Consider the following 20,499-nt stretch of genomic DNA (forward strand, 5'->3'; position numbering starts at 1 on the left):
GTATCCCATGGGCTCCAGCCACAAAAAAATGGGGCACCAGACATGGGTAAAAGCCCCCCTCCAGGAGATACTGGAGCTGTGGAGCAAGGCAGAGGGAGAAATAAAGACAGTGCCCATCCTCCACGGTCTTTGGAAAGGAGTACAGCCAGCCTTTAGATGTGTCTTTAGTTAGAAGTCCACCCCTCAGGCTGTAGCTATGATGATACGCTAATATGCCTCTTTCAAAGAAAGACTGCACTCCTAGGTCTGCTGCTTCTTGCTGTGTCTGGAGGGTGATAGCTGTTTAAGAGCTTTCTCCATTGGTTAGAGTCCTGTGGGCACCTGTGAACATAAGCCCCAGAGTCAGGTGATATAAAGGTGTCCCTTGACAGCAACTGTGAAATTTGGGATGCCAGACAAGGGTGTAAGTTCCTTTCTGGAAAATACTGGTGAGCTATAGCAAGGAAGAGGGAGAGCACAAAGGTTGCATCCACTGGCCTCTGCTCCCTGAGAGCAACTCTGTAGGTCCCTAAAAATGCGCTAGACTGGACGCCTATCCCTCAGACCCAAGCTCTTGGACAAGCAGTCTCAGAAAGACCCGGTGTGTTTCAGTCTGCTGTCTGTGCAGTGCCCTGGGGTTGGTCATTTGCCAAGAACTGTCTCTCAATTGTTATAGTCTCAGGGGCCCCAGTAGTGAATGCAAGCCCCTCTGGTCCACAACTAGGAGATCAAGGGGCATGCCCTGGGCGGGAGCTGCAAAAACCAGGGCATCAGATGCATGTAAACGCTCCCCTCCAGGAGATACAGGTGCTCAGGCAGAGGACAGCCTGAAGATGGTGCCTGCTGGAAGGAGCAAAGATAGAGAGGGAGCTTAAGGATGGCACCCACTAAAGACAAAAAAAGCGTGCGCGCACACACGCGGCAGCACCTGCAGGTGTTAGCCAGGCGGAGGGGGAACACAAAGACGGCGCCCGCCCCCCATCCCCGGAGAACGTGCCGGTGGGCCCCTGCCCCTCAGGATGATGCTTGGACAGATAACCTCTTCCACATAATGTCTGGTTGCTTTTCAAATGGCTGCTTCTGCAGGGGGCCCTAAGGTGAGTGATTCTGAGCCCGAGCCCTTTAAGAGACATTTCTAAGCATCCCGGGTTTTGTGGACACAAGCCTTGCTGGTTTTCAAAATCAGATGTTTTGAGGCCTCGTTTCTCAGGTGCAGGTTTTAAAAGTTGGGGTGCCTGGTGTGGGTTTCAAACCCTTCCTTCCTCAGGGAGAAGCTGTGGGCTTTGCGTTCCCTCCCGGTGTGGGGTTGCGGTGAGACAGTCTCCGCCTCACTGCCTGCCTCAGCAACGTGCGGGAGTCCGTCTGCTTTTAGAGCTTTTTCAGAGGCAGCTGCGCCATACGTAGGCGGGGAGTTGGTGCGTCCGTGGAGGAGGGAAGCTCAGGATCTTCCTGTGTCGCCCTCTTCAGCTGGAAACCCCCCACCAGGCACTACCGAATGTGCCTTTGCTCCCTGGTCCCAGGGCCTGAGTGTGCATCCTGCTCGTGCCTTCCCTTGGCTTTTCCTTTTTTTTTGAGCCCTTTGTCCTAACAGATCTCAGGAATACAACATTGCCTACTTGCTATTTTATGTCAAGGATGGTTCCTAGGAAAGGATATACTGTTTTGACCTTTTATTTCTTGAAGTGAGACACAAACAGTAAACTTGAAGTGATGCTGTCTTTAGGGACCTCCCAAGTTCCACATCTCTAGCTACAAGGAGCCCTGACTTTCCCGCAGGCTGGCTGGTCCTGTAAATCCCTGTAGTCTGATCACCATGGTGCCTGTAATCGCTCAAGCTGAAATCATGAGAACTTCCAGCAGTAAGTACTGGTTGTGTCACGTAAAAAGCTGCGTGTGGCCTTGGGGGGCAGGGGAGGAGGTGGGGTTAGATACAGGAAAGAAAAACAGAACTTTCCACATTTAAAAATTAGTATGTAAACACTCAATAAAGTAGCAAAAGAAGGCATCTTCTTCCACATGATAAAGGCCACGTATGAAAAATTCCTATCAAATAATCATACTGAGTAGTGAAAGACTAAAAGCTTTTCTCTTAAGTTAGGAACAAGACAAGGATGCTTTTGCCACTTCTATTCAACATAAGTAGTGGAATTTTTAGCCAGAGCAATTAGGAAGGAAAAAGGAATAAAGGCATCAAAATTGAAAAGGAAAAAGTAAAATTATCTGTTTGCAGATGACATGATCTTTTATGTAGAAAATCCAAAAAATAATTGGTTTTTAAAAACCTGCTAGAACTAATAAATGAACTTTGCAAAGCTACAGGATATAAAATCAACACATAGAAATCAACTTTCTGTAAACTGACAATGAAAAATTGAAATTGTTTCAAACTTTCCAAAAAGAAAATTAAGACAATCCCATTTACATTAACATAAAAAAGGAATAAAATACTTAGTAAAACATTTAACCAAGGAGGTAACACTGGCAAAAAACCACTATAAAACACTGCTGAAGAATTTATAAAGACATAAAAATAGAAATAGATCCCATGTTCATGGATTATTCCATATGCAGCTGTAGTGCTGACATAAACTGAAACGGAATAGGGAGTCCAGAAATAAACCCTCCAAGATAGGGGTCGGTAGGTTTTTGACAAGAGTAACAGGATCATTCAGTGAGGAAAGGACAGTCTTCACCAAATGGTGCCAGGGAAGCTGGATGTCCACATGCAAGAGTGAAGTTAGCCCCTTCCCTAATACCATATCCAAACATTAACTCCAAACTCTTAGAAGAAAATGCAGGGGAAAAGCTTCATGACATTTCCCCAGAGAAGACACACAAATGGCCACTAAGCACGTCATTCAACATCATTAATCATTAGTAAAATGCAAGTCAAAAGCACAATGAGATACCACTTCACAATATGATGGCTATTATTTAAAAAAGTAAAATAACAGGTGTTAGGTATAATATAGAGAAATTAGAATCCTCACGCGTTGCTGGTGGGAATGTAAAATGTGGCAGCCACTGTGGAAAACAGTTCTGCATTTCCTCAAAAAGGAATCACCTTATGATCTAGATATATATATATAGCCAAGGTATAGACTCAGGAAAATTGAAAGCAAGGACTCAAAACAGATTTGTACACTTACATGTGCAGCAACATTATTCACAATAAGCAAAATACAAAAACAACCCAAGTTTACTCAACAAATTACAGGGTAAACAAAATATGGTATATATGTGTAGTGGAATATTACTCAGTCTTAAAAAGGAAGGCAGTTCTGACACATGCCATAATATGGATGAGCCTTGAAAACATGCTAAGTGAAATAAGCCAGTCATAGAAGGGTAACAGTATGACTCACAGAAAACAGACCAGAGGTACCAGGGCTAGAAAGACAGGAATGGGGGTTACTGTTTAATTGGTACAGTGTCTGTTCCAGAAGGTAAACAGAAGTTCTGGAAATAGTGGTGGGTGATGGCAGCATAATATTGTGAGTTTACTGAATGCTGCTGAATGGTACACTGAAAAATTAACATGAGAAAATGTATGTATATTTTACCAACATAAAAAACCTTTTTGTAAAATAAGTGAAAATCAGTATCTGCTTGAAATGTTCGTAAACAAAGTGAGAGTAGCCAAGAACGATGACTGAGATGCTAAGTCACTCAGCCTCTCAGTCCCACACTAAGCAAGTGGCCGTGTGACTTGCCAGCGAGACACCGTTCCCTGGGTCTCCCCAAGCCACACAGCACTGACAAGCAGAAACAACTCGACGGTGGGGAGTCATTTTTCTCCCTATAGTTAGCCTCACCGGTCCACTCAGGGCCCCTCCCCATGTATGGAAGCGTGCGGTCATGCAGAGGGGGCTACTGGGAAGTTAGCAGGTGGCATTGTGAAATCTCCTTTGATAATTATTTAGAACCTCTCATTTCAAGACTATGATACCCTTAGAAATGTTGAGATTATTGAAAGAATATATTAACATTTCACAGCAAATTACTTGCATGTTTTGAGACCAAAATGTAAAATGCATAGAAATACTGGACCACGCGCTGGTTCCTGCTCCCACCACGACACTGGTGGGCGCCTCTGCAGCGCCCGGGCCGCCCTCGCTCTCCACGGAGGCCCTGGCTGCTTTCCACGAGCAGGTCCCCGAGCGCAGCACCTGGCCCTGGCCCTGCAGCATCCTGCTCCTTTTCTGAAAACAAAGCCTCTCTCTCCAGCAGCTATCCAGTCCTTATCTTCTCCCCGACACAAAAGAGGCTCCTTTCACCTTCCCCAAGCATCTTTTTGCTTTCCAGCATTTTCTCCCTTTGTATTTTTCTTTGTCTTTTCAAAAGGCTTAAGCCCAGGTTGACCACCAGGTGTTCACACAGCCGGCTTACGCACTAGGCAGTACAGAGTTCCTTCCTTTGCAGATGAGGCCACACGTCATAATCCAAAGTGGAATAGAAGACGTGAAGGGCCCACCAGACGATTCATGAGCAAGCAGTACAAGCTGAGCCTAGTTTTCCTAACTCTCAGATTAAAAAATGGTGGCTCAGGCTGCCTCTAGGAGCCCTCTTGTGTTCTCACACGTCATCCTGACACTACGGCAGGCTCAGGAGCCCCGTGCCTGCTTCTGTACCCCAGACAGTGCTCAGGTTAGAAGACTGGCATGCCCGTGGGCAGCCTCTAGGGAGATTTAATCAAGAAACGTAACAAATCCTAGCTGGATTTGTAGAGAACTACCCCAACAACACAGTCAACTCCCTATGGGTTTTATTTGTTCTGCTGTATTAAATTTATTGGTAAGATTTTGGGGGGGAGGTAAACAGTTTATTCTAGGAAGAGCAACTCATTTAGAGATAAAACCACTTAAAAATTACAAGTATGTACTGTTTCATTGTTTCTAAGAACAGTTTAAGTTTAAAAAGCTATAAAGCTCTACGTAGTTATCAAAGGAATAAAGGGCAACCACAGAGTAAGAATCAACAGAATGCAATAATCCAATCATAAAGCACAGTCAAATGTGCCTACGTATTCAAGAAATCAATCATGTAAGTTATTAATAAGTATTCATTTGTGTCCTTTTAGATTCCACATATAAGTGATATAATATGGCATTTTTCTCTTTCTGGCTTACTTCACTTAGGATGACAACCTCCAGGTCCATCCATGTTGCTGCAAATGGCATTATTTTATTTTTTATGGCTGAGTAGTATTCCATTGTGTATATATACCACTTATTCTTTATCCAGTCATCTGTTGATGGACATCTGGGTTGTTTTCAGGCCCTGGCCATTGTAAATAGCACTGCTATGAACATTAGGGTGCATGTCATGTGTCTTTTTGAATTATATTTTTCTCCGGATATATGCCCCAGGAGTGGAATTGCTAGATCATATGGTAAATCTGTTTTTAGTTTTTTAAGAAACCTCCACACTGTCCTCCATAGTGGCTGCACCAATTTACATTCCCACCAGCAGTGTGGAAGAGTTCCTTTTTCTTCACACCCTCTCCAGCATTCTGGCTGTGAGGTGATAGCTCATTGTAGTTTTGATTTGCATTTCTCTAACAATTAATGATGCTGAGCATTTTTTCATGTGCTTGTTGGCCATCTCTGCTTTGGAGAGATGTCCGTTTAGGTCTTCTGACCATTTTTGATTGGATTATTTGGTTTTTTGATATTAAGGTGTATGCGCTGTGTTTATATATATCGGAACTTAGTCCCCTGTCAGTTGTAGTATTTGCAAATAGTTTCTCCCCCTCTGTAGGTTGTCTTTTTGTTTTGTTGATGGTATCCTTAGCTGTGCAAAAGCTTTTAAGTTAACTTAGATCCCATTTGTTTATTTTTGCTTTTATTTCCATTACTGCAGGAGCTAGTTCAAAAAATACAGTGCTGTGATTTATGTCTAAGAGTGTTCTGCCCATGCTTTCCTCTAGGAGTTTTGTAGTATCTGGTCTTACATTTAAGTCTTTTAATCCATTTTGAATTTGGTTTTGTGTATGTTAGCTAATGTTCTAATTTCAGTCTTTTACATGTAGCTGTCCAGTTTCCCCAGTACCACCTCTTGAAAAGATTCTTTTCTCCCTTGTATGCTCTTGCCTCCTTTGTCGCAGATGAACTGACCACCTGTGTGTGTGTGTATTTCTGGACTTTCTGTCCTGTCCCATTGATTTGTGTGTGTGTTTCTGTGCCAGTACCAGTGCCGCGTTTTGTTTGCTGTAGCTCTGTAGCATAGTCTGAGGTCAGGGAGCATGATTCCCCCAGCTCTGTTCTTTTTCAAGATGGTTTTGGCTCTTTGGGGTCTTCTGTGTTTCCACACAAATTTTAACATTCTTTTGTTCCCGGTCTGTGAAAAATATCATTGGTAATTTGATACGGATTGCACTGAATCTGTAGATTGCCTTGGGTAGTATGGCTATTTTAATATTGATTCTTCCAACTCAAGAACATGGTATATCGTTCCATTTGTTAATGTCACCTTCAGTTTCTTTTATCAGCATCTTACAGTTTTTGGTGTACAGGTCTTTTGTGTCCTTGGGTACCTTTATTGCTAGGTATTTTATTTTTGGTGCAATGTTAAATGGTATTGTTCCCTTAATTTATTTTTCTGCTATTTCATTGGTAGTGTATAGAAAGTGTAGGATAGGTTTTCTATCCTGCAACTTCACCAAGTTCATCGATGAGTTCTAGTAGCTTTCAGGTTGCTTCTGTAGGGTTTTCTATGTATAGCATCATGTCCTTTGCAAACAGTGACAGCTTTACTTCTTCGTTTCCAATTTGGATTTCTTTTATTTTTTTTCCTTCTGACTGCTGTGGCTATGACTCCCAAAATGGAGTAGGGGCAGGAGGAGGACTTTAACCCCTTACCAATGCCCAGAACACAGATCTGCTTCCACAGGCCTTCACTGCAAGCTTTATTATTACATACAATTATCCTTACAGGATTATAAAGGATGTTTATTTTACTCTTTGTGTTCTTCTAATTTGTCCCTGAGTTATACCATACACACAGAAAGGTTTCTCCTTCTTTGATGTAAACATATACACACAAACACTTCTTTAAAAGGCAGACTGTCTAGGTACAACACCTTGACATTCACAGGTTTGACACTTGCCATTTTCACTATCTGAGAAGTCTGAATGGTCTTCAAATGTATTACTTAAATATTTTGCAGCATCACGAATATGAATCTCACTTGAGACCTCATATGTAGAAGTGTCAGGTGGCCAGGGGACAGTCCCCTAGGCACCCAGCACCCACATCTCAGCCCAGCTTTGTTGTTCTCTACGTACGTCTCTCGTGAAGGATCTGAGGAAACTGCTTAACTTTTTCATTTGTACTTGACTGTATTTCATGAGGGAAAAAACAATATACACGTGCCATGGTGTACAGAAGGTGTACGCTGCTCAAGGATTTTAATGCACATATTTTTTTACCCTTATACAAATGGTAGAATTCATGGAGTAATTCTGTTCATACTTCTATGGATAGTGTTTTTTGCTCTACAGTATTTTATACCTACCGTTCTGTGGCCTAGCTGTTGATCAGTTTTATCTTTCTTAAACGCCACAAGATACTAAACCAGGGCCCTACTGGTGGACACTGTTTCCATGAATACCTTTTATATATGTTACTGTCCACATTCACAAGTGAAACGACTATGTCTAAAAAAAAAAACGCCTGTTAAAAATGGTGACCACCACCCTCTGAAAACAGTTGTACCAGCCTACACTCCATCAGTATGAGCGTGCCCACTTCCCAAAACTCACTAACGATGGATTCATCTGTATCGTTTTGACCAATTTTGCTTCACTTACACTTTCTTGAATAAGTGAGACTTATTTTCTTCAGATGTAAATTGAGCACATGCATTTTTCCTCCTTATTCATGTATTTGCCCAACTACTTTTTTTCATATATACATTACAAATATTTGTTTCAAGTTTATCATCTTTTTCTACTTTTGTTTATGGCATCGTTTACCATTATACAGTTAAATTTATGAGTTTCTGGCCTTGGTGATATACTTGGAAGGATCTCCTTCCGACAACATGATCAAAAAGATGTTTTCCTATAATGTCCCTGTGGTTTCATTTTTCACACTAAATCCCGAAACCTCTAACTGCTTTGGGAAGATATGAGTTAGGGACAAAAATTCATGTTTCCCACATAAAATTTCATTTACAGTAATACCATTTATTGACTACTTTCTTCTTTTCTCCACTGATTTGAAATTCTTCCTTTGCTATATAACACATCCCCACCTACACATTCCTGCCCAGCACCTGCTGCATTAGTACTTCTAGGCCATGACTTGCTTCATCTCTGCCCTGCTCCATCATGTTTGTTTTAAAACCTTTTTAGTCTCTCTTAAAAATATCTGCTTAAGGAAGAAATGCTTAACTAGAATAAGTTTAGGGAGTAATTCTGGGGAAAACTGACATCTCTGTCATGTTGGGTCTTCTCACCCAAGAACATGCCATGGCTCTGTCTGTCCTGTAATGCTTTATAATCTGTTCCTCGGGGTCTTGCATAGTTCTCATTAACTGTATTCTTTAGTACTCTGAGCTTTCACTGCAACTGCGAATAGGACCCTTTGCTATATACAGGAAAGCAATTGTTTTGCCTATTAATTTTCTATTTGGCCATCTGACTAAACTTTACTTTTTAGCTCCATGTTAACTTATTTACCAAATTAGTATCTGCATTTAATTTTTAACTGAAGTCTGGAAAGGCAGACCTCCCGCTCAGTCCTGCTCTCCAGAGACGGCTACCAGGACACGCTCCTCCCCCACGTCCAGCTGATCCTCTTGAAACGTTCTAGGTGTGTCGATACCTTGGTCTTCCCTCTTCGTTATTTATTCTTGGTTCTCTTCCTCATCGTCCCTCACTCAGACTCCTGACTGTAATGGAAAGTCATTAGTGCTCCACTGGTGGTTACGACATGGATAATCCATGCCTATTTCTGTAATAACAGCACTTTTTTTCTTCTAATATTAGGAAGTATGATTTTGGGGGAGAAGAAAAATCAAAATGCCCAAATACAGATTTTGATAAAATTCCAAATCCATTACTGATTAAATCAGGCTTGTATCATTGGAATAGATCCTACTTGGTCTCCATTGCTTTAGTACAGCACTATATTCTATTTGCTAGCATTTTATCTAGGAGTTTTTGATTTATATAATATTAGTAAGAATAAGCGACATTTTCTTTTCTTTTTGATGGTATCAGTTAGGTTTTTAGGCTTTTAGACCTGGGGTTATTTTAACCTGTCTTACTATGCATCCTTTCAAAGTTAAATAATTTCAGGTGCCAGTGGTCTTTCTCACCATCACCTTTCCTTTTTAAATGAAAGCTAACCTTAACAATTACAGATCCAAAAAAGCACACAAGAAATTTTTGCCAGGTAGACTTATAAGCATGTTAAAGCAAAAGACTTATCAGGTAATCACACATCTCCATCCCCATTTAGTAAAGAAATGGGCATCAGTCAACTCTAATTCATCACACTCTGCACTGTCCAAGAAAAAATCAGAGCTCTTAATTGATATTAGTGGTAAACAAAAAGAGAATGCAACACTACCAGACCCTATCATACACTTTTTAAAGCTGACAGTAAGCTCTTTAACAAAATAAAAATCAAGTCTGACAATCCAATTATATTTATATAGTTTCACTGACTTCCCCTCTCAATGATCAAATGTTTGTTTTATGATTTAGTTAGCCTATATTCATGTGCCATAAATATAAAGGGAAAGTGGTGACATTTGCTACTTCGTGCTATTTTCTTAATCTCAGATAGGCCAAAAAAGAGCTTTGGAGACACATACTATAGCCACATATTTTAGGGGGAAGTGGAGTGGATGGGGGCTTCCTTAAATTTCTCCTGTATTTCTGTTCAAAAGAGACAGTCAACACTGTTGGATAGGTGGGGAACACACTAAAAGCATCTACAAAGTGTATTCAGGTACATTTTGCAGGGTAACCTGATTCCAGAGCAGCGCTGTCCAACAGAACCCTGAGCAGCAATGGAAACGCCCTGCGTCTGTGCTGATCGGCACAGCAGCCACTAGCCGCACGTGGTTACCGAGCACTCTAAATGCGGCTAGTGTAACTGAGCAGCCCAGTTTTCAATTTTAATAGGCACGTGTGACTCACGGTTGTCATATTGGACAGTGCAGTTTTAGATCAATAGAATCCTCTATTTTCCAAGAAAAGATATTATATGTTTATTAATCATTATGACAATACTTCCTAAAACAGTTGAAGAGGTAAAGAAAATTACTTGCAGTGGACACGCAATTCAAGGTAGGAATTCTGTTATCTGCCTTCAGTGCAGAGGTACTTAATGAGAGGACGCAAGCTACATCCTGTTTCTTTTTCCTATCCTAGTTTCTTTTTATAAATAAAAAGAAAACATAGTCATGTTAGTGGTTGGTCAAGGGCAGGTCTTTTGCCTTGACTAAGCAGTTAACACTCATCAAGGGAAAACGTTTGTTACAAAAATCTCTCAAAGTAAATGTGAATTTTAAAAATCTTGCAATTAAAAGCAAGGCCTCAGGCTTAACCAACAGCTGTATCATCACTAGAGTCATTAGTCATACAACAGATTAAATGACACTGTAATTTAGCAAAGTTTTATAAGTGTTCTTTCTCTGTGTTCTAGTGGAACATCCAGAGAATAAACTGTGTTTCATTAGATCAGAAAAAGTTTTGCTATAGACTTTTAAGTTTAAAATTAGTATTTATAAAGAGGAGAAAGGTGAGAAATGTTTAGTTTGACCTAAAATCTCTGGCAGGCATTCTTGCTAAATCGATTTTTTTTTGGCTTGAAAGCGACACTCAGGTTTCACTTTTGTTCAGTTATAACACAAATTCATCAGAACAGTTAACAACACAGCACATGTAGATGGAGCTTAGAAATCTGTCCAGCTACTCAAGGGGGAAAACGAATTCTAGACCGTTAAAGTATCTTTACCTCGTAACGAACAAACTGGTCCATTTTCTTGATTCTTAGAGCGCTTACTTCTGAACTGGCTTGGAATATCTAATGAAAGGTCTTAAAAAGAAAGGAAAATAGAGGACTGTTAAAAGCTTATAACTACACTCAAAATACATCAGTTTTTGAAATTATTTTTTTAACATTTATCTCTTTACTGTCTTCATTTTCAAAGGAAACATTATAGTTACTATTTTAATACACGATCATGCATCCAGATGCAAAATATGCCTTACCTAGGAATGGATCAAACTTTCTAGATTCTGTCCCACATATGAGGCAGTTAACTTCATTTTGGAGAATGCCTCCGAATATCGCCGTGACGACTGTAGATGCTCCATTTCTAAAGAAAATCACCACACAGGAAACTCAGTAAAAAAACTAAATATGTCTAAGAGCTCCTACAGGTGACTCCCTTTGGGGGGACATATACGTCATATATATTCATTTAAATATTAAAAACACAAAACCTTCAAAGCTCTAGTAGACGTATACGAAATAAAAGGTTTAAGCCACTGACTGGCCACCCCCCAGCCCTCTTTCAGTCTCACCACTTTCTCCATGAGCAACACTGAACGCTTGCCGTTACTAACAAGCAGATCACGTACATGCCTGTTCTCAGGGCAGGCGGGCCCCTTTCTTCCCAAGTGTACCCTCAGGAAAGAGGGAGCTGTACACTGGAGCCTTTGCAAAGCCTCCTATTACTCAGGGAGCTCTCTCACTTTACTCTGAACAACAACTTCCATCTAAGATGGTTTTAGATTTTTGAGATGGTCAGATTTGGGGCAGGGGTAAACAAATTTAATACATATTTAGTAATTACTGACGGAGGTATCACTTCACAGTTGGAGTGCCGGGTGTTACTGTCAACAAGCCTTTTAAAAAGCTCACGTAAAACACTATTATAATTCCACCATTATCCCCATTTCTCAGACCAGGAAGCTGAGGTTCAAGGTTAAGTAACTTGGTCCAAGTTCACACAGCTGGTCTGACATGAGCACCTGCTCCTAACACTGCACTCCTTCTCTGAACTGAACCAGTATTAATGGATACTGAGGATGCTTCATTTGCGTGCTTCGTTAACAGGACTGCAGCAGACACATACCCTCACCTAGTGCACTCACACACGTGATGGCACTTCTGCAGTTACTTAGGCCTGTGAATTGCTCTTTTTTCTTAACAGCAATTTGAGGTGGTTTCTGTCACTTACAGTCAGTAACACTTCCAGTACACTGAACTGTACTGTGAGTTGCTCCAAGTTAAACCTAGTGCAGAGACAGACAAACCCTACCCAAGCAATTCTCTTCTTTTTAAAGTTTGCTTCCTCTTCTAGGAAAGGGCTTCCTTCCTTACTGGCAGAAGAAATATAATGGCTTTTTTTCTTAAAAGTTGTTCATAAGATATATGGCTTTAGTTAATTAAAAAGGGAGGATACATTAGGAGTTACAGGATATAGTGGCTATTTCAGGTTTTAGATTTAATGCCTGTCATAAACAAGGGGCACATTTTTAAAAAATCAACTGGAAATAAAAGGCCTGATCCGTTCATACTGATGTTCACATACACAGCTGCCTTTCATTAAAATGGAAACTGCCTTATTACAAACAGTACATTTAAACTCAATGTACTTCTTCCTGTAGAACTTCTTCCTCTGAAAAAAAGACATTAATCAAGTCTTGGCTATCTGATGTGTATGACATTAAATTTAGGTATACAATGACTTATAACAACATTTGCAATTTCAAAGTCACTGTTTGTTATACTGAACACTAAGTGTTTACATACTGGCTACCTGCACAGGCTGTTATGCTGCGAAGGCCCTTTTTATTGGCACTAATGATTTTCTACATATTCATAAAACCCATCTGCCATTTATGTCTGCCACCCCCACCTTCAGTAGGGTTGGATGTGTTTATACAAGTAAATAGATTTTGTAGTTTTAGCAAATACAATCCTGATCCTGAAATATATCCAGTGAATTTAAGAAATTATAAGGAAACCTGAATTTTGAATATCTGTTATTAATTTATGTTCCTAACTCACTAAAGGAATGTACAACTACTATTCTTGAAAATATTATAAAGAGTTAATACTGAAAACTCATTAGTTACTGAAGGAACACCTTGTGAGTGTCACACGCTCACTCCATCAGGGCACCTGGGTGTCAAATAATGAAGACCCCCCCTCTTCACACGGACTGTCCGTGATAGAACCCAGCCTAATCTCCCCTGGGCATGAAGCACCAGCATCAGGTACAGAGCAGAAGTTTTCACTGCCTGCCGTGTGTAACTTGGTGCTGGGTCACAGGCCCCTTCCCTTCTGTACTGGAGTCTAATGCGAATCTCAGCCACAGGGAGCTGGAGGGCCAAGCATGTGAAGAAGCAGGCAGTTCTTGGCGCTGCTGACAAGGCCAGGGTCGCTGTGAGATTGCTCTGTGATTAAAAAGCCCCATCTCACACAAAATCCCGTTTGCGGACGGCCAGGCAGTAATACTGCAGCCTCCCCTGTGTATTACTTACTCTTTTCGCTCTTTCTTTGGGGAGTCTGTCTTACACACTCCTTTCCTGCACAGGTCAATATAAAACTTTAAAAAAAAAAAATCTGAGCAATAGGAGACTACAATTAACCAAAATCCAAGCTGAAATACAAGTCAACTATCCCTTCCTCAAGCAAAACAAACATTCTGAACTCCATGTACATTTGGGGGCCTTAGTACCTGGGAAAGCTAACTAAAAGGTCTGTTTTGTTCATATTGAGAGGAAAGAAAGAATTCTGAAAACTTACAAATGCCTCAATTTGACTAAAAACAGACATATTCTAGGAAAATGTAAGTCCAAAATGAGGCTTTAGGAAAATTCACATTCAAAATATTGTAAGCCTTCGTTATTAGTGAACAAATTATTTCAGTATATGAAAATTGTCTCCTACCCATTATTCAGTACATTTGGAGGAAAACTTTTAAGTGCATAAATTGTATATAAATTAATTTATAGTAAATAACAATCCTAGCTACCACAAGATGGCTCTGGTCTAGAAGCAGGAGGCATGTGCTAGTCCACTTGGTCACAAAGTTCCAAGTGCACAAAAGTTTCAGCAGAGGTCCAGGAACACTCTCTGCTGTCCATTATAAATGCAATAAACTATAACAGCAATAGGAATGTCTGAAGTCTTCCTAGAAAGCAAAAGGAAGCCAAATCTTACATGCAACATTTGTTACTTGCAGACAGAGCAGAATTCTCCTGCAGAATTGCTGAGCGGGAAATCCCGTTGAAACCGCCCTGGAGTTCCAAGTGCAGGTGGTCGAGCAGGTAGCGCATGAACTCGTGGGCGTCCTGCTGCTGATAGCCCCTTGGAGCAAACAGAAACTGTCAGTCCCTGTGCGGCCCCGTGTGGCCCCGCGGGCCCCGCCGGAGCGGGAGGGCAGCGCGCCGGGAAGGGCTGCCGCCGCTCAGAGCTCAGGGAGGCTCCCTGCTCCTTCCTCCTCGCTTTCTCCACGTGTTATACATTAAATTCTCTTCAAGAAAGAGTTCTACAACTTAAAAACAAGTCTGAAAATACGGACTACAACCAGAATTTCCCTCAGTACATATTTTCCCCCTTTTCCTTAAGTTTCTTCTGGGAATTATAAATCATGGAAATGATCTGCCTAATCAATGGAACTTAAATCAGAAGTCAATTTAGCATTTCACTGTAAATGTTTCTAAACTATTTAGCAACTAAATATCAACATATGTTCAAGTATTTCTTCTAAGATTATTATGAATAAAATGTTAAAATTCACAGTCAAAAGTATTCAAAGTTAACAGTTCCTTTCGAGATCCAAGGAGGTGCTTTAAACTTTTTCAACACAACTTTTTTTTCGTGACTCAAAGGTAAGATTAGTATTTCTGGTCACATCTCAAATTCTATCACATATAAAAATGTTTTTTTCTCTTACCAAAATAACCTAATGTCTAAGCATTTTCTAAAATGGATCATGAAAACTAGGACCTTGTAGTTACATCAATTTGCATTTTCATCAAACACACATCCATCCCCTTTTAAAACAATCTGCCATTGTGCATTAACAAGTGTATGGACTTGTATAAATAATATACAAGTATATGGACTTGTACAAGTAATGTACATTGTACATTAACAAGTATATCCAACCACACCATGATTCTCTTGTATCAAAATACATTATTTTCTAATGTTTCCTTTACCATTAGAAACACATTTTTTGACCTACAGAAGATCATGGAACACTTAGCTGTTTTATAAAGGTAAGTTATAGGCATCTGTTTCAATTTGTGACCTTCCCCAGACAACGAAAAGTCTCTATTTCTAGACTAGGAACTGTTTTCATTCTGACCAAATGGAAGCTATTTTTATATAATAATAAAACGGAAAGAAAGATTAAATCCCTATCAAGAGTCTGAGTAGGTGATTGTTAGAAATTTTCTATTAAATCCGAGCCTGATCAATGGTAACTTAACAGTTATTTCTACCTTTCCTATTTAGAGTCAAGAAATTCTGAAGTTCTTACAAAATTAGTCTCGCCTGAGAGGGGATTTAAATGACATCAAACATAAAAGAAGTTTCCTTCACAACAAAGACCAGGGTAATGAGAGTCAATTACGTCTGATCCTCAAGGCTAGACTCTTCAGTAAGGCAACAAATTATAGTCCTTTGACGTTGTTACCCTTTAAACACTTCTCCAAACTATCAATATGTCTAAACCACTGTTAGACAATAGAGCCAGATACATTGCTGTCTCACTACAGCATGCTGTTTCAAAAAAGACGGAGAGATGTACTTTAGGCGCCAAAACCATGACTAGGAAGAACCACGACTTGCTTCACAAAGATAAAATCAGCAGAAGGTGGCAAAGGCTGTTGTCAAACACCTGCAGGGCCCCTAATCTGCTGACACCTGATTCCCCACAGGGATGACCAACCTAGGGCAAGAGGGCGCATCCTCTCACAGCAGGGATGGCTCTCTACTCACGTAAGACTAGACAGAGAATGTGGAAAACACAGTGACTTTACAGCCACATTAGGTGACCCTGGTCATTGTGTTATCTTCTGGAAAGTGAATCCCAAAGGACTTCACTAGTCTTCTAAGGTCTTCAGAATCCAGAACAGTGAATACAATACCATAGTTTCCTACTGACTACATTTGGAATTTTTTTTAAGTTCAAATAACGATACAGTGTATGCTCATAATTATTGCTTAGAAGATTTTGAAAGAATCAAGGAAAATTTGTCTACTTTGTTTTCCAGAGGCACATAAATTATTTACAAGGGCTTTGTTTTTATAACAACAAAATGCCCTACCCTCTTGTTAAAGACATTTCTAAGGTCTATCTATTATTTATACAAACACATTCATCTATCTAGTTGAATATATTGAACTTCTGCTCTTCTCCTTTTAAAAAATCAACACACAACCACACAAAATTTATGGGACACAGCAAAGGCAGTGCTAAGAGGGAAGTTTATAGCGATACAGGCCTTCCTCAAGAAAAAAGAACAATCTCAAATAAATAATCTAACCCACCAGCTAAAAGAATTAGAAAAAGAAGAGCAAAAGAAAAACCCCAAAAAGCAGCAGAAGGAAGGAAAGAATAAAGATCAGGGAGGAAATAGAGATTAAAAAAAATATATAGAAAAAATCAATCAAACAAAAAGCTGGCTTTTTGAAAGAGTAAATAAAATTGACAAACCTCTGATGAAACTCACAAAGAAAAAATAGCACAAATAAGCAAAATAAGAAAGGAAAATGGAGAAATTACAACAAATAACATAGAAATACAGAATATCATTTGAGAATATTATGAAAAACTATATAGAACCAAAATGGATAACCTAGAGGAGATGGACAAGTTTCTGGAAACATACAGTCCACCAAGACTGAATTAAGAAGAAACTGACCACTTGAACAAACAGATCACTAGAAATGAAATCGAATTAGCAATAAAAAACCTCCCTACAAATAAAAGTCCAGCACCAGACGGCTTCACCAGGGAATTCTACCAAAAATACAAAGAAGAACTCATACCAGTCCTTCTCAAACTCTTCCAGAAGATTGAAAAGGAGGGAATATTCCCAAACTCATTTTATGAAGCCACCATCACCCTGATACCAAAACCAGGCAAAGACACTACCAAAAAGAATTATAGGCCAATATCACTGATGAACATAGATGCAAAATCCTCACCAGAATATTAGCAAATAGAATCCAACAGCACATAAAAAAGATTATACATCATGATCAAGTGGGGTTCATCCCAGGGACACAAGGGTGGTTCAATGTATGCAAATCAATCAATGTAACACATCACATCAACAAGAGAAAGGACAGAAACCACATGATCATCTCAATCGATGCAGAAAAAGCATTTGATAAAATTCAACACCCATTTATGATAAAAACTCTCACCAAAGTGGGTATAGAGGGAACATATCTCAACATAATAAAAGCTATATATGACAAACCTACTGCCAGCATAGTACTCAACGGTGAAAAACTCAAAAGCTTCCCACTAAAATCTGGGACAAGACAAGGCTGCCCGCTATCACCACTCCTATTCAACATAGTCTTGGAAGTCCTAGCCACAAGCAGTCAGGCAAGAGAGAGAAATAAAAGGGATCCAAATCAGAAAAGAAGAGGTAAAAGTGTCACTATATGCAGAGGACATGATACTATATATAGAAAACCCTGAAAGGTCCACACAGAAACTACTAGAAGTAATTGAAGAATTCAGCAAGGTAGCAGGTTACAAGATTCATGTACAAAAATCAGTTGCATTTCTTTACACTAATAATGAATCAATGGAAAAAGGAAATAAAGAAACAATCCCCTTTAAAATAGCACCCAAAGTAATAAAATATCTGGGAATAAATCTAACCAAGGAGGTGAAAGAATTATACACAGAAAACTATAAAACATTGATTAAGGAAATTAAAGAAGACTTAAAAAAATGGAAAGATATCCCATACTCCTAGATTGGAAGAATCAATATTGCTAAAATGGTCACACTGCCCAAGGCAATCTACAGATTTAATGCAATCCCTATCAAATTACCCCAGACATATTTCACAGAACTAGAACAAATCATAATAAAATTTATATGGAACCACAAAAGACCTAGAATTGCCAAAGCATTACTGAAGAAAAAGAAAGAGGATGGAGGAATAACTCTTCCAGACTTCAAACAATACTACAGAGCTACAGTCATCAAGACAGCATGGTATTGGTACAAAAATAGACATATGGACCAATGGAACAGAATAGAGAGCCCAGAAATGAACCCACAAACTTTTGGTCAACTAATCTTCAACAAAGGAGGTAAGAATATACAATGAGATAAAGACAGTCTCTTCAGCAAATGGTGTTGGGAAAACTGGACAGCAGCATGTATATCAATGAAGCTAGAACACTCCCTTACACCATACACAAAAATAAACTCAAAATGGACCAAAGACTTAAACATAAGACAAGATACAATAAACCTCCTAGAAGAAAACATAGGCAAAACATTATCTGACATACATCTCAAAAATGTTCTCCTAGGGCAGTCTATTCAAGCAATAGAAATAAAAGCAAGAATAAACAAACGGGACCTAATGAAACTTACAAGCTTCTGCACAGCAAAGGAAACCATAAGTAAAACAAAATGACAACCTATGGAATGGGAGAACATTTTTGCAAATGAAACTGACAAAGGCTTGATCTCCAGAACATATAAGCAGCTCATACGACATACTAAGAAAAAAAAAATAACAACCCAATCCAAAGATGGGCAGAAGACCTAAACAAGCAATTCTCCAAGGAAGACATATAAATGATCAACAGGCACATGAAAAAATGCTCAATATCACTAATTATTAGAGAAATGCAAATCAAAACTACAATGAGGTATCACCTCACACCAGTCAGAATGGCCATCATTCAAAAGTCCACAAATGACAAATGCTGGAGAGGCTGTGGAGGAAAGGGAACCCTCCTACACTGCTGGTGGGAATGCAGTTTGGTGCAGCCACTGTAGAAAACAGTATGGAGATTCCTCAAAACACTAGGAATAGACTTACCATATGACCCAGGAATCCCGCTCCTGGGCATATATCCAGATGGAACCCTACTTCAGGATGACACCTGCACCCCAATGTTCATAGCAGCACTATTTACAATAGCCAAGACATGGAAACAGCCTAAATGTCCATCAACAGATGACTGGATAAAGAAGAAGTGGTATATTTATACAATGGAATACTATTCACCCACAAAAACCGAAAACATAACACCATTTGCAGCAACATGGATGTTCCTGGAGAATGTCATCCTAAGTGAAGTAAGCCAGAAAGAGAAAGAAAAATACCATATGAGATCGCTCATATGTGGAATCTTAAAACAAAACAAAACATAAATACAAAACAGAAACAGACTCACAGACATAGAATACAAACTTGTGGGTTGCCAAGGGGGTGGGGGGTGGGAAGGGACAGATTGCGATTTCAAAATGTAGAACAGATAAACAAGATTGTACTGTGTAGCACAGGGAAATATATACAAGATCTTGTGGTAGCTCACAGTGCAAAAAATGTGACAATGAATATATGCATGTTCATGTATAACTGAAAAATTGTGCTCTACACTGGAATTTGACACAACATTGTAAAATGACCATAACTCAATAAGAAAATGTTTTTTAAAAAAAGGTCCAACCAAAAAAAAACCAACAAATACTAGCCTTTATTGTTTAGAATACCACCACTTTGTTGGAAATCGTCTCAGGAACAGGGTAAGGACTAATATTAATATTTCAAATAGCCTTTATTAAATAATACTTACCTAAAACTTGGCATAATCTTCCAAACAACGTAAAATAAGGACTCTGGGCTGAATGCAGTCTGGCTACCTTGCCATAAAGCACACAGTGTCTTTCTAAACTCTTCCACCAAAGACCTGGAAAAGAGGAAGGGATGATGGGACTCTTGGCATTTAGTGAGAGGCTAGTATTTCAATACACAATGTTCAATTCTCTAAAATTCATAATAAAAAAATTGAAGACATAAAAAGGGTGTGGTCTCTTCTGAACTAAGTCTGAGAGTTAAGTAATAGCATCTCAAAAACCCAAATAAACAGCAGTAATTACTGACAAAACTAGTTTTTTTTAACACATAGTGAACTCTGAGTGTGCCAAGTACTGTCATACTTATAGAATAAAGCAATGGGTAAGTTACAAACCAATTAGTTAAGAATGTTCATTTTAAAAAACTTAAAATAAGGAACAGAATCTCTTTCTCCATCTCCTAAATTTTTCCTTCTTAGCCCTCACTAGGAGCACTTCCCAGACCTCAGTGTGTGACCATCTGCTCATCTCTGCCTCAGAGAGTTCATCTGGACTCAAGGGTCAACACTCAAGTTTATACCAATGACTCTCAAAGCCAAATCTGAAAGCCAGATTTTTTTCGTGACCGCTTTGATTCAAGAGTTTCCCAGTTCCAACAGGAATTCTCTACTGCATGTCCTCTTGTCTCT

The 20,499-nt window shown here is 39.5% G+C and overlaps 1 protein-coding gene across 2 annotated transcripts in view; it reads right to left on the bottom strand.

Annotated features, from left to right (window-relative positions):
• Window positions 1-20,499, bottom strand: part of USP3 (ubiquitin specific peptidase 3) — a 77,989-nt gene that overhangs the window by 13,980 nt on the left and 43,510 nt on the right. For both annotated transcript variants that reach the window (XM_032480992.1, XM_032480993.1), the window contains exons 7-10: window positions 19,810-19,923; window positions 14,176-14,322; window positions 11,211-11,317; window positions 10,954-11,034 (exon numbers count right to left, since the gene is read on the bottom strand). In XM_032480992.1, the coding sequence (XP_032336883.1) occupies window positions 10,954-11,034; window positions 11,211-11,317; window positions 14,176-14,322; window positions 19,810-19,923 (449 nt within the window). The remainder of the gene's footprint in view (window positions 1-10,953; window positions 11,035-11,210; window positions 11,318-14,175; window positions 14,323-19,809; window positions 19,924-20,499) is intronic.

The sequence above is a fragment of the Camelus ferus genome, chromosome 6 (genome assembly GCF_009834535.1).
Source record: "Camelus ferus isolate YT-003-E chromosome 6, BCGSAC_Cfer_1.0, whole genome shotgun sequence".
Classification (NCBI taxonomy): domain Eukaryota; kingdom Metazoa; phylum Chordata; class Mammalia; order Artiodactyla; family Camelidae; genus Camelus; species Camelus ferus.